This window comes from Dromaius novaehollandiae, chromosome 15 (genome assembly GCF_036370855.1).
Source record: "Dromaius novaehollandiae isolate bDroNov1 chromosome 15, bDroNov1.hap1, whole genome shotgun sequence".
Taxonomy (NCBI): Eukaryota; Metazoa; Chordata; class Aves; order Casuariiformes; family Dromaiidae; genus Dromaius; species Dromaius novaehollandiae.
In genome coordinates, this window is record NC_088112.1 from 10,960,661 (window position 1) to 10,973,875 (window position 13,215).

The window sequence follows — 13,215 nt, forward strand, 5'->3', positions numbered from 1 at the left end:
CGGGGCCCCGCCGGCCGGGCAGCGCGGTCAGCTGAGCGCGCTGTCACGTGACGGCGCGGAGCGGGGCCCGGACGGGGCCGCGCGGCACCGGGCGGCGGCCAAGGTGCGCGGGGAGCTGCGGACGGCCGCGGGGCGGGCCGCAGCGGGGCCCGGGAGGGCCGGCAGCTTGCGGGGGGGCCTGGGGGTGCTGGCAGTCCGCGTGGATGGAGAGGGTGTTGGCAGCTTGCGTGGGTGCCCGGGGGTGCTGTCAGCCCGCATGGGTGCAGCGGGTCCATGGGAGATGCTTGCAGCCCTCATGGGTGCCCAAGAGTGCCTGGCGGTGCTGGCAACTTTCGTGGGTGTTCAGGAGTGCATGGAGGTGCTGGCAGTTTGCATGGGTGCAGGGAGAGGGCCTGGGGGTGCTGGCAGCCCTCATAGGTGCCCAAGGGGGCGCTGGGGAGGGGCAGGGCTGTGCTGGCAGCCCACATGGGTATCCAGGAGCACAAGGGGGTGTTGGCAACCCACCTGGGTGCAGGTGTTTCTGGCAGCCCACTTGGGTGCCCAGGAGTGTGGAGGGGTGCACAGGGCCTGGATGGGTGCAGGGGCGTGATGGCAGCTTGCATGGATGCCCTGAGGTGCCTAGAGCTAGAGAGAGTGCCTGGAGCCTGTGTGGGTGCCCCGCGGTGCATATGGGTGCTGGTATCTGCGTGGGTGCAGGTCTGTGTGGAGGTGCTGGCAGGCTAGGTGGATGCCCGGGGTGCTCAGTGGTGCTGGCAGCCCACATGCAGGGTGCAGGGCAGTCCATGCGGGTGCATTGCAGTGTCCCCAGGTGCCGTGCAGTCTGCCCTGGTGTGTGTGGGGGCATGAGGAGCCCTGTGCTGCCGAGGGGCGTGGGGAGCCCTGCACCGTGCAAGGGTGCAGCCCAGGCGCAGGGCGCTGCGAGAGCACCGCAGCGTGTTGCTGCGGGGCACACGAGATGGAGGGTGCCGGGCTGCGTCACTGTGCAGGGCGCGTGGCACGAGGTGCTGTGGGGCAGCGCAGCGCCTGTCGGAGGGGAGGATGCAGGATGCTCAGGGAGGCTTGTGCTGGGCGGCAGCCTGCGGGGAGAGCAGGCAGCGGAGGGCCAGGCTGTGCTGTGAAGCGGTGGAAAGGCGCGAGTCCACGGGTGGCGCGGGCTACAGGAGCTCCTGGTGCCGCAGGGAGGAGAGGGCCGCTGCACGGGCTGATGCTGGGGGAGCGGGACTGGCGAGAGAGCTAGCGCTTTAGAAATAAAGATTTAAACACATGTGACAGCAAGAGGTGACAAATTTCTTGTGCAATTCTTTTAGCAAAGGCTCTACCAAAGGACTGTTATCTGTTGTGTGTGTGGCCCCCGCCTAGACGGAGAGCTGTCCGGGCGCTTGACAAGTTGCATCACGCTTTTGATTTCTGGGATGGGGTTGTGACTCTAAAGGACAAATTGTTGTAAGCACATACACTTCTGCTTCCCTGGCGTTTCACTTGCCACAGTGAAATTGCTCGTGTGCATAGGAAAAAAACTACACGTGAAGGTGGCCATGGAGTCAGGATTACAGTGGAAAGCGAATGTGGATGTTTCCATCTTTGCTTTTTGTAAATGATGAGGAAATTAGTGGGTTTTGCTTTTGTTTGAAATATCCACCATGTGGCGGAGACAAGTTTTGCAGCTTCTTGTTGATTGTGGGGGAGCTGAGTGCTCGCTCCCTGCTGCTATGCAACCTTTAATCCAGAAACAAGGCAGGCGAGTCACGATGATCGAATTTCCCTGGGTCTTCAAAGCAAAAAGCAGCTAGGCCTGCTTGAGAGAGGGGGAAAAAAAAAAAAAAAAAAGGAATGATCAAGCAGGATAACGTCACGGCGTTGGGTTTTATCTAGAGAACATCGCTGTCGAGTACTTCAGGTAACAAGGCGAGTGTCTGGCCCTGCATGGGCTGAGGGGGCGGAGGTGGCACAGCTGCTGCTGTGCAATTACTCGCATCCGAGTGCTTCATCCAGTTGCCCGCTGTTCCCTGGGCTGATGGCTGGTTTTGCTATTCGGGAGCAACACACTACCAATTTACTGGCGAAAAGGGATACTTAAGTTTTCCTGCTCTGGAAGGAATCAGTGGGTTGTGTGAATATGACTGCATGCGGTGTGGTGGAGGGAAGATTTTTGGGAAGACAAGTGGGGTGAGCTGGGGTGAGCCCTGCCCGTAGCGGCAGCGCTTTTGTCTCGGTGGCCCGGCTGCGGCTGGGGGCGACGCCTGACCTGCTCACCTTGGCCTGAGAGAAATCCCTCCCTGTGCAAAAAGGACTGGGTGAAGTTATTTGGGGAGGGGGTCTCCAAGTCTGCCCCAAATTGCCACCTCAAAACCCCTTACTTGCCCACTGCTAGTCCTCGGCGCTTTGCGAGGCCCCCGGCGCCGCTGCCGTCCCCCAGCCTGTCCCTTGTGACGAGGAGCTTCTGAAGCCGCCTTGTGTAAACTGAAGCCGTGGCTCTTTCAGGTCCCCGTGTGACTGGATCACCTAGAATGCCACCGAGCTTGTCCAGGGCATGGCCGTGCGGCCAGGCAGTGAGCTACGAGGTTATGCCGGAGTGATTTATGTGCTGCCACTAGCTCGAGTGCCTCCCAGCATCCCTGCTCGCTGCCTCTCCGCGCCCGCTGTTGCGTGGTGCAATCCTTGCTGGCTTTCTGCTTTGGGGATTGGCCGTTGACACAGGAAATAAAGCGGCATTGCCGGATGCTGCCGCGGCCCATTTCTAACCATCGTGGAGCCGTGCGACTCCCTGGCTGCCGGAATCTGGAGCAAGCATCAGGCGCGGATTGAGCAAGCTCTGTTGCTCCCTGCTTAGCTTTGGTAGCAAGGCTGGACCTCGCCGGCCACTGCGGCTCCTCACTTCGTTGCGTGCAGCAGCTGGGGTGTTGGAGCGGTGGTGGGGCAGGCGTGGGTCCGGCTGTGCACGTGGGTTGCCTGTGGGTGGCCAGGGCTTGGGGATGGAGCAGCTCTGGAGGGGCCTGTGTTGAATTTGCCCCACACAAATTGTGTGGGTCCCCCTTGGTAGGGCCACCACGTTGCCGCTGGTGTTTGGAGCCAGGCAGATCTGGACTCCCTTTGCTCTCTGATAAATCAGTCTGTTGTTGGGTGTGTGGCCGTCATCGGACCAGCTTGGGAAGCTGGTGCCGAAGCAGGGGTTAGACTTGAGGCAACGAGGGTGGTGGAGGTGGACGGGCGTCCCGGCACAGCGAGGGCACAGCTCTGCAGCAGCCATGCTGGTCCCCCTCGGGGTTGCTGCCCCCGTGTCGGGGTTGCTGCCCCCATGTCCTGCTCGCTGCGTGTTGCGCCAGCGCCGGTGCTCGCGTGACGCGGCGGGGAGCACGCGGAGCCGTCTGGCAGGAAACGAGCCCATCTGCAGCAGCAGCATTTCTCTGCCGTTTCCGCCTGGCCGGGAGCCAGGTCTCCGCTGGCAGTGGTGGGGGAAGGAAGGGATGGGGCCGGGGGGGTGACATCCAGGAAGGGCCTGGGAGGTGACAGCCTGGGTGGCGACATCCCAGAGGAGCCTGGAGGCAAGGGCTGAGTCCCAAGGCCCTGTGGCAGAGGGTTGTCCCTGCCCGGGGCAGCCAGCAGATGCTGCTCGTTAGCTGTCTGTCCTGGTCTACCTGGTGACGAAGCGGTGCCCTGGTTCCCGACACCTCTTGGAGCATCCCGCTGAAGCCAGGGCAGGTGGGCTGCAGCTGGCAGTGGGAGCCGCGGCGAGCCAGTGGCGGGGGCGGGAGGGATGGGTCCTGCAGCCAGGGGAAGAGGTCACGAGGGAAGTCCGGAGCAGGCAGAGCGGGGCTGAGCTCCCGCGACGGTGGGAGGTGCTGGGGACAGGAGCAGCGTGCGTCTTCAACGCTGCCGGACAGCTAATGGCAGCGGAGGGAGCCAGACCGGGGGCGTCAGGAGGCCCGTGGTGAGCTTTGCTGTGCTGGACGTGGCCGCGAGTTGTGGCTTTACAGGCGGGGGGCCACCGGGACTCCGGTAAGCTGGAGTGATGGTCGGTAGTTTTTTTTTTTTAACAGAGCAGTTTTCTGCAAGCTCTCCCTGCCGAAAGGATGTGGTGAAGGCTGCACACGGCTCTCGCGCGCGCTCTTCCCTGAAGCCTGTCGAGATAGTTTTGCTCCTCTGCTGCTCCATGTCAGCTGTGTCCATGCTGGGGAAGTGGACGGCGTGGCCGGGCTGGCACCCGTGGGTGGAGGGGGGGCTGCAGTGGGGCCTTGAAGGCATTGGGCAGAGCGTGGGGAAAGAAGTGGGGGCTTCTCAGGCACGTAACTGGGGGATGCCGGGAGAGAGACCTGCGTGTCCCTGGGCACTTCTTGGCACCTGGAAGCTCTGCTCTGCCCGGCGCGTCCCCTCCCTGCTGCCCTGCCTGTCTGGAGCGCCCGATGTGTAATGTCCGTGGGCTGGGGATTTAGGACGAGCATTTGAGTCACCGGCAGAGCCTAGGGCAGGGCCGGGAGGTGAACTCGAGTTTCTGGATTTTCAGTTCACTGTTGCATCCACAGCCCTCATCCTCCCCTTCCCCCTGTCAGGCGGTCGCTCCTTCCTCATTTTGCCCCTTGCCTTTGGCGCTGCTCGCTGGCGGCCCCGCGTTGGCCGAGCGTTGCTGGAGGAGCCAGCGCTTCCTGCGGGTTGCTGCCCATGGGGGTGGAGTGGTGCAGCTCTCACAGGGCTAGTAAAACCCAGGAGGATTAATCAGTAACTAAACTGCTTGCTTGTGGGTGCCTGTGCAAACAGAGGAGAAGGTCCCGGCCCCGGGCTGGTGCCACCCGCGGGGCTGCGAGGGGCTCTCGCCTGACAGCAAAGCCACCGCGACGTCCGCATCGGTGCGGCCGCTGGCTCCTTTGACAGCGCACCTTGGTGCTCCGAACCCTGTTCTCTCCCTCTCGTTTTTCCCCAGCCGCCCTTCCGTTTGCCTGCTTTGCTGATGTGCTGCTCTGAGATGAAGCAAGTGCTTTCTTTGGGAGGAGTGTGTGCAGCGGGAGCTGGCGGGGAGTGCAAAAGCAGTGGGAGCTCTTCAGGGATGATCTGGGAATTAAAACAGCTGAGTGCTTTTTAGCTTAAGCCAAATGGCAGGAGGCTTTTTTCTTTCATAGATGCTCGCATTGGTGCTCCTGTCTTGTAGGATTACTCTGGGTATTGCTCTGGAATAAGAGCACTGGATCCTTTGAGACCCCAAGGCCCCTGGGTGCTTCTGTGACTCTGTGTCCTTTGGTGGCTTGTCAGCACGTGGACTGTGCTCCAGCCCACGGGCATCAAAAAACTTTGCTCTGCCTGATCTTTTGAAACTTTCCCTGCCATGGCAAGGGCAAAATCTCTGCAGGGGTTAAAAGCGGTTTCTCTGTCACAGCCATCTTCTTGGCAGCCCCAGTTTGGAGGACCGGGGTCGGGGACCCACCGTGGCACGGTCCTGTCCCTGCCCGCTGCCTTCTGCTCTCTGTGCTTCCAGGTGGGATGCACGTGTCCATCGCCTGGTTGAAGCGGGCAGGTGCATCATGTCCAGGTGGCTGTTCCTGCCGGTTTCCAAGCCCATCCCGTGTGGGTGTGCCAGAAATGGGGGCACAAGCCTGTGGGAAGAGCCAGAGGGAACACACCGTGGGCCTTTGACCTCAGGAGACGCCAGCTCTGTGATTGCTTGGGCGGGCAAGGAACGCATGCTGTATAAAAGCCCTCGAGGAGTGCTTGCTCTGGCAGTGTGAGCTGGGCTCTCCTGAGGAATGGCTGCTCTCAAGGAGACTGAGATGGGAGGCACAGAGCTAGGTGTCACCAGCAGCCCTGACGCAGCTCCCTCCGCAGGTACCATGTCCACCCGGCGGCTCCGCAGCGAGGACTACAATGACTACAGCTCCACAGACGTCACGCCAGAAGGGAGCCCGCCTGGGGACATGAATGGTTTTGCTCATCCCGAGTCCTACCAGCGCTTCGGGGAGACCAATGGGACGACGTGAGTGCCTCTTCCATCCCTGCCAGACGGGCGGCTTGCACGGCTCGTGGGGGAGGTGGGCAGGGGGAGGAGGAGGTAGTGACAGCGCCGTGCTGCCGTGACGCGTGCTGGAGAGTGATGGAGCCATGTTTGTATGGGAAATCCCTCCATGGGAGCAGAGCTGCGGTCCTGCCTTTGCAGGAACAAGCATGCAGCCTGCAAGCACACGTCGCAGAGGCAAAGACTTGCTCTGTAGCGCGGCCGCCCTGGCTTGGCGCTCTTTCCCAATGAAGCCTGGCTCACAGGCAGCAGGTGTTTTAGATGCTTTCCTCAGTATCCCCCTGCTCTAGTGAGGTTTGTGGAACTGTGGAAAGCAGGCAGCGGGCCAGCTTCAGAAGATGCCTGTGCTTATTGCAGTCATGGCCTGGGGGCTTTCTCACTCCTGTTTCAAACAGAAGGCCAGACCAGGCTTACTTGACATCAAAACTGTACTGGATGATAAAATTTGAGGCCTCTTTTACCCTGCTGGGTGGGGACAGCACCTCCTGAGCTTTACCAGAGGATGCTGATGTCTCTGCTCCAAGGAGGCTTGATGATTTGGCCCATTCGACTCAGGGAGTTTCTGATCACACAGCCACGTGGCACTGAGCTGGGCTCCAGCTGGGTTTTGCCTGGAAGCAGGTTCAGCAAATACCCAGCCAAAAGCTGTCTGCTTAGTCTTTGCCTCCAGTCCTCCCTGGCTCCTACGCAGAGCCCAGCTGGATTCAGCAGAGGTGATCTCGGCCTCCAGATGCGTTTGCCACAGCTGTGTATAGACAGACTGTATGGTCTGGGCATGGGCTTCTGCCAGTGCTCGTGGTGATCTCCATATCTCCCCTCTTTCAGATGGTACCAGACCTTGATCCACCTCTTGAAGGGGAACGTTGGCACAGGCCTGCTGGGGCTGCCTCTGGCTGTGAAGAACGCTGGCATCTTGGTAAGGTGTCCATCTTGCTCTGGGCCAGCCCTTGTCGCCAGTGTTTCAGCTCATCCCCCTGCTGAGATGCCTCCTGGTGCTCATTGGCTTGCAAGCGTTCGCACCTTGGACTTGTCTCGTTTCCTGCTGTGGCTGTGCTGGTTGCTCCTATATCACATTAGTTGATGTAGATAAGTTCAGCATGTGGGACTGGGCTGTGGTTTCCTCTGCTCGGGGTCAAGCAGGGTGCTGGGCTCTTGCTTCCACACTGAGCTGGGTGTTGACTTGCTGCTCCCACAGCGTCAGCCCCTTCCCCACTGATGACAGAATGGTCTGTACTTGCGCTCAGATGGCATCTCCACTCCCTGGTCCTGTGGGTGGCAGGTTCCACCTTGGTATGTCCCTGGTCCGTCTGTGCTGAGCACACTGCGTGACCTCCGCAGCTCCTGGGAGTTGAGCACGCATGTAACAAGCCCTGCAGATCATCAGTGAAGCCCTGCAGGGAGAACGCAGTGTGTTTCCCTCTGTGTGATTTCACCTGGGCTAAGCCAGCCTTGCAGGTCTGAATTTTGGCCAAGAGTTGTGGATGTGATGCAGCCTTGCTGTCTGAGGGCCGAGACTGCACTTGGCAGTCAAACATAGCAGCCCCGGGACACTGTCACTTCTCTCTCCTGCTTTTGTCCTGGTGCTCAGCTCCTCAGCAGCTGCAGTATGCTCCAGCGCTGGCTGGCTGTGTGAGAGGGCTCACTGCTCGTCTCTGGATTTCTTTGCTCAGGAGTGTAGCATTCCCATTGTACAGATTAAAGAAAGAAAATTTCCTTCCTCTGACCAGACTGTGAACTCCTCTCTAGGACCTTTATAATAATGAGGTGCAAGATGGAAAGTTTAAAAAGCAATCCTTAAAATGCTTTGCTATGGCCAAAGGGACCCAACTTGCTTTGCATCATTCCTGCCAAGTTCATGACTTTTCTGTAGGGATTATTCAGTACTGGGATGGGCTGGTTCCCAGGGAGGAGCACTGGAGCTCCTTGTTAGCTCTGCAGTGGCATTTCACTAGTCTCCTGGGCACAGGTACTAAGTAAGTTGTTTGGTTTTGTCTGCAAGTAAAACCCATCCTGCAGCTCTGGCTTTGGCCATTAGAGTGCAGCCTTCCTTCTCTTTCTCTGCAGTTAGGACCTCTGAGTCTGCTTGTGATGGGAGTCATTGCTGTGCACTGTATGAGCATCCTGGTGAAATGCGCTCATCACTTCTGCTACAGGTAAGGAGCAGCTCTAGTACTCAGCACTGCTCCCTAATCCCTGTGCAGTGCCTGGAGCCTGCTGTCACTCAGGGAGCCCGGCCCCATGCCGTGACAGGCTCACAGCGCTGAGCTGCCGCCCGCCTTCGCGCGTGCCCTAGGATGCAGAGTGGCAGTATTGAACCCTTGCCCCCACCGAAGCGGGATTGCGGTGCCCAGCTCTGGTGGAAACCCTCCTCTGCTGCATCTGTAGCAGTTCCCAGCCTTGTTTCACAGCGGTCTTGAGGCTGCATGCAGCAGTGCCTGTGCTATTCCCTGCAAAGGAGAGGAGCTGAGCAGAGTCCCAGGGGTTCCCCATGGGCCCTGGGCGCTGGAGGGATGTCTGTAACCAGGACTTCTGTCTCTGGTTCTCCAGCTTGCAGATGGTTTCAGGGCTTCCCATGCTTTCTGAGGGCGCACCTGAGGGGGTGATTAGGTGGTTCAGAAGCTCACGTAGTGCCTGTCTGGGATAAAGGGGGAAGTGTTACAGGAGCTGCCTCTGGTGAAATATCACTCAGGAGCTGCTTCTGGGCTTTTTCACAGAAACATTTTTTTTCCTTTGATGTTGTTATTTGCCTTGGAGACCAAAAAATGGGGCCAACGTGACGTCCTTTCTTTCTCTCTCCTCTGGACAGGTTCCAGAAGCAGTTTGTGGACTACGGGGGTGCCATGATGTATGGACTAGAGTCGACTCCTAGTGCTTGGCTTCGGACACACGCAGTCTGGGGAAGGTACCCCTTCTCCTCTCCTTCTGAAGAGGAAGCTTTTCTTTAAACCCAGAGCTAGCTGCAGCTGAGACAGAAGAGCTGGCTGGTCTCTGAACTGTGCTGGCAGATGATCATAAGATATATAAAATGTTATTTTGCTCATTTGCCCTGAGTGGTAGATGTCTCCCAGGGAATGTAACACTGGGACCTTTGATGCAGTCCTGTCCTGAGAAGATCAGGTTCCTACAGAACATCCCCATCCAGATGTGACTTAGGGGATGCGTCCTGTCTTTAGAGTTATACTAAAGGAGTGGGAGAAATAAGCCTTCTCTGCAGCGTAAGGAAGAAGGGGTAAATAATGTGTACTACAGTACTGGTCCATCTTCTTGTTAATCATTGAGCACTGAGGTCTAACAGCTGCCTCAAGGATGCTTCCAGCCTTATGAATATAGGCACATCAGATGCTGGAAACATCTACCTATTCCTGTGTCTCGGGGTTGTCGTCTCCAGGTCTGGTGGTGGTTCAGCTGCAGACTGGAGATGATAAACCCAAGGGAGGCAGTTAGCAGGGCCTCTCAACCTGGAGACTTTCCTGCTGGTCCTGGTCCCATCTAGGGTTTAGGAGGGGGGAATGGAGAGCCTGAGGTCTGTGAGGTTAGATGGAGATGCAGTGCTCTTCCTGAGCACTGAAGAAAAGTGACCCAACTATGCTCTGGCTTGCATATATCAGCCCTGTAGGAAAGGAACATGGCTGCAGTGCTTGAGCCTAATCTCCAGGCTTAAAGGGTACAGGGCAGGCAAAGTCCAGTTTTATTTAGTGACCTCTCTAATAAACAATCTTTTTTTTTTCCCTAGGCGTATAGTGGGACTCTTCCTGATCCTCACTCAGTTGGGTTTCTGCTGCGTATACTTCGTCTTTCTAGCTGACAATCTGAGACAGGTTAGACTTGCTCCTTCCTTCTGTAAGCAGGAGAAAGACAGGAGGGAGAAGTCCTCTGATTTGGGGGACGGGGGGTGTATGAAGAAGCTTAATGCTGTTACAGCCTTGTTGTTTGGAGAAAGTCCACTTTCCATAACTGATGTTTCTCTGAAAAGGTATAACTCCTCAGCCCAGTTATTTTAGAGGATCCATTTCCCTGTTAAGTTGGCCAGAGAGGACAGGTTTGTTCAAGAGAATCCCTGTGAGGTTCTTCTGTGTAACGAAGCGTTAGACCCATCCACATCCCCCAGGCGAAACAGGCCAAGTGCTGTAGAAGGCATGTAGGAATGAGGTCAACACAGAGTGATTGCTCCTTTGATAACCTGCCCAGCTTGGTCAATTGGTTTATTGATATTGTATGTAGACAGTAATGGCTCCTGGAACCTGGTGTGAACTTCTCCCCTCCCTTTCTTGGAACCATTTACATTCCTGTTTCTTGCCTCATCCTGTGGCAGTGGTTCTATAGCTTCATTACATGTTGCATGGAAAGAGCTTCCTTCTGCCAGGCATTGGTAGGAAATAAACAGAAACAGCTTAACTGTATGCTGCTTAACGCTGGAGCTATAAAAAGCCTGGGAATAAGAAATTCCTGTTCTCAGCCTCTGCACAACTCAAGGCCTCATAGACCTGTTCAGTGTTGTTCCCCTCCTCCCTTCTTACCCTGCCAACTTCTGCTCCTCTTACAGATGTAATGCAGCAGCAGTCCAGTTGCACCCACCATGGCAAAAGCCTTCATCAGCCAGATCTTCCCTGTTCATTCACTGCTAGAGCTGAGGGGCTTTTACTGAATTGCTGTGGTTGGAAGAGTCCTCTCTTGAACTCCTTCCCTGCACATTGTGATTACTTGGCTGCTGTATTTCCCTGAAGCAGAAAGCTGGCTCCAAGGCTGAGCTTTTGTGAAGAGGGAGCAGGATTTGTTTACTGCCTAAACTTTAGGGAAAACTTCCTGGAAAGGAAAATTCAGACTGTTTAACTTTGGGCTGGTGCTGTGCATAGCAAGAGAGCAGAGAGGATGGATGGATCCCTCTATCATGAGGGAATGGTGGTTTTTTGGCTCACAGAGGGCTCTTCCAATCTTGTGTGAAGCCGTTCAGGGCAGTGAGCTAGCAGGTGGGCTCCCACACAGGCTGTGTAATATGGAGGCTTGCTTAGAAATAGGTAACCGCAAAGCTTCAGAGGTAGTTTCTTGGAAACCCCTACGGGAGTGTGGGGGTTTCTCTAAGCAGCTTCTCTTCAAATGGCTGCGATGCCAAAGAGGGGTTGCTCTGGAAGTCAGTGGGCAGAGGATGAAAGGGAAGCTCTGCCTCCACTCTGCAAGCAGCAGCTGAGGAGGTTCCCTTCATTTTGCCTTGTGGGATTGCTTGTAGGAGTAAATGTGTGAACACTGAGGATCTGAGGCCAAACGCCCCCACTCTAAGCAAGGTGGTGTCCTGGGGGAAAGGGGATGTGAAGCAGCCCACGTGCCTGCTGTCGGTTGGCTTTGGAGGAAAACCCTGCCTGTCCTGCGAGCGGGGTGTAAGTGTTGTTTGTGGGCGTTGCTTTGGTGCTGGGCTGCATCTCTCGTAGTGGCCAGGAGGCGGGCAGTTTATGGGCACTGGGATCCTCTCATGGGGTTCTCCATGGCCCTGAGAGATCCAGGGAGGTGGGTGCCAGATAACATTTTGATGTGTTGAGTGCTGGTGGGAGTGAGAAGGCTGAAAATATCCCCATCTGGGTCTTTATCATATCCCTGCAGGATCTTTCCCTCTGCTGGGGCAGGGGGAAGCAGCAATTTGGGGTATCTGTAAAACCAGACAAATTTGTTTGTACGCAGCCCTTTGCTGCAGTGACCAGACAACAGCTGGTACTTGAACTAACTCTTTCCTGACTGGTTGGTATTAGTGACCTGAAATGTGTCTGTGCCCTTGGAAGGGATGGCACAGCCATCCAACTGTGGGGGTAAATTTGCCTCTAGAGATGAAGACACGGCCTGGAGCGCCTTTGGGACGAAAGAGCACAAGGGAAGTGTGATTTCCCCTGGGAAATGCAGGATCAGGGGTCAGCAGTAGATTCCAGATCTGCTCATGTGGTGTCTGTTCTCCAGGCCTGTGGTGTAATGACTTGGCTTCTCTGCCTGGAAAGAAAGCATTGGACAGCTGTGACAGGGTGTGTGGTTTTGAGTGCAACATGATATAGCAAGAGGAAAGGTATCTTTAACAAAATAGCATTTCATGCTATTCCTCTTCTGTCAACTTGCCATGTGCACTATGCAAACCATCCTCTGCCTTAGAGCAGGTGTGTGATGGTAGCCAGTGGAGGTGCAGAGCAGTGCACTCAGTTGCTGGGTTTGTGTGCTTGGGGGGCCTGGGCTTTGGTAGTTTTCTCAACTGAGAGGCAGTAGCTGCTTCTGCATGTGCTGCTTGCGAGGTAACATGGATTTGCTTAGAAACCATGTGCCTCAATGGCTTTAAAACTTGTATTGCTTTGATTTCAAACAACTCATTACGTAAATGAGCTGATGAGGTAGTAGTCTGACTCGCCTGGGATGGGCTGGCAAGATCCATAGTTGTCAGACCCGTGCTATGGGGTTTGTCAAGTATTCCTGTGCTTCCTCAGGTCGTATCTGCAGCGAACGGTACTACAAATGACTGCAGCTCAAACAAAACTGTGGCCACGACTCCCACAATGGACTCCCGGCTCTACATGGTTTCTCTGCTGCCTTTTGTGGTGCTGCTCTCATTTATCCAGAATCTCAAGGTCCTCTCCATCTTCTCCATGCTGGCCAACGTGGCCATGCTTGGCAGCCTCATCGTGATCTACCAGTACATCATCAGGGTATGTGCGTGGGCCAAGCCAGACTGACTTCCTTCTGTCATTTCTGTGATGTCTTGTGCTTTAGCAGCCAAGTTATCCTCCACAGGAGAAGGGAGCTTGGCAATAAATTCCAGACTGAGGTGTTTGGAGACCATGGGGTTGCAGCAGCGGTGTGGCATAGCGCACGCAGTGGGAGCACAGCCCTGTGCGCTCTCGTGGGCATGATGATTCGCCCTCTGCTTCTGTGCAGCTTTTCTGGCTGGCAAGTGGCTGTGACAGGGAGCCGTGGGAATGGGCGAGGTCCTCCCCTTCCTCCTTGTGTCTGAACTGTGTGGGCTTTTTTCCAGGGCATTCCTGATCCCAGTGACCTGCCTCTAGCAGCAGCCTGGAAGACCTACCCGCTGTTTTTTGGCACTGCGATCTTTGCTTTTGAAGGCATTGGAGTGGTAAGTGTTGGCTTGTGGCAGCAGGGCTGACTGTGCAGGAGGCTTAGCCCGTGCTTGTACTTGCCGCAGCGCCTGTTCTGCGTTGCAGCTGTATTTGCAGAGGAACTTCTCTGACAGTAGC

At 56.3% G+C, this 13,215-nt stretch overlaps 1 protein-coding gene across 2 annotated transcripts in view; it reads left to right on the forward strand.

The window, feature by feature from the left end:
- LOC112994351 (proton-coupled amino acid transporter 1-like) overlaps nt 1-13,215 on the forward strand; it is a 32,521-nt gene continuing 19,306 nt past the window's right edge. Inside the window, exons 1-8 of one of the 2 annotated variants that reach the window (XM_064520896.1) lie at nt 1-103; nt 5,812-5,959; nt 6,824-6,914; nt 8,063-8,151; nt 8,805-8,900; nt 9,732-9,816; nt 12,451-12,669; nt 12,996-13,094. In XM_064520896.1, the coding sequence (XP_064376966.1) occupies nt 5,817-5,959; nt 6,824-6,914; nt 8,063-8,151; nt 8,805-8,900; nt 9,732-9,816; nt 12,451-12,669; nt 12,996-13,094 (822 nt within the window). In that variant the 5' untranslated portion in view covers nt 1-103; nt 5,812-5,816. Of the gene's footprint in view, nt 104-5,702; nt 5,960-6,823; nt 6,915-8,062; nt 8,152-8,804; nt 8,901-9,731; nt 9,817-12,450; nt 12,670-12,995; nt 13,095-13,215 lie in introns of those variants that run through there. The other variant, XM_026118632.2, reaches the window with a different exon arrangement.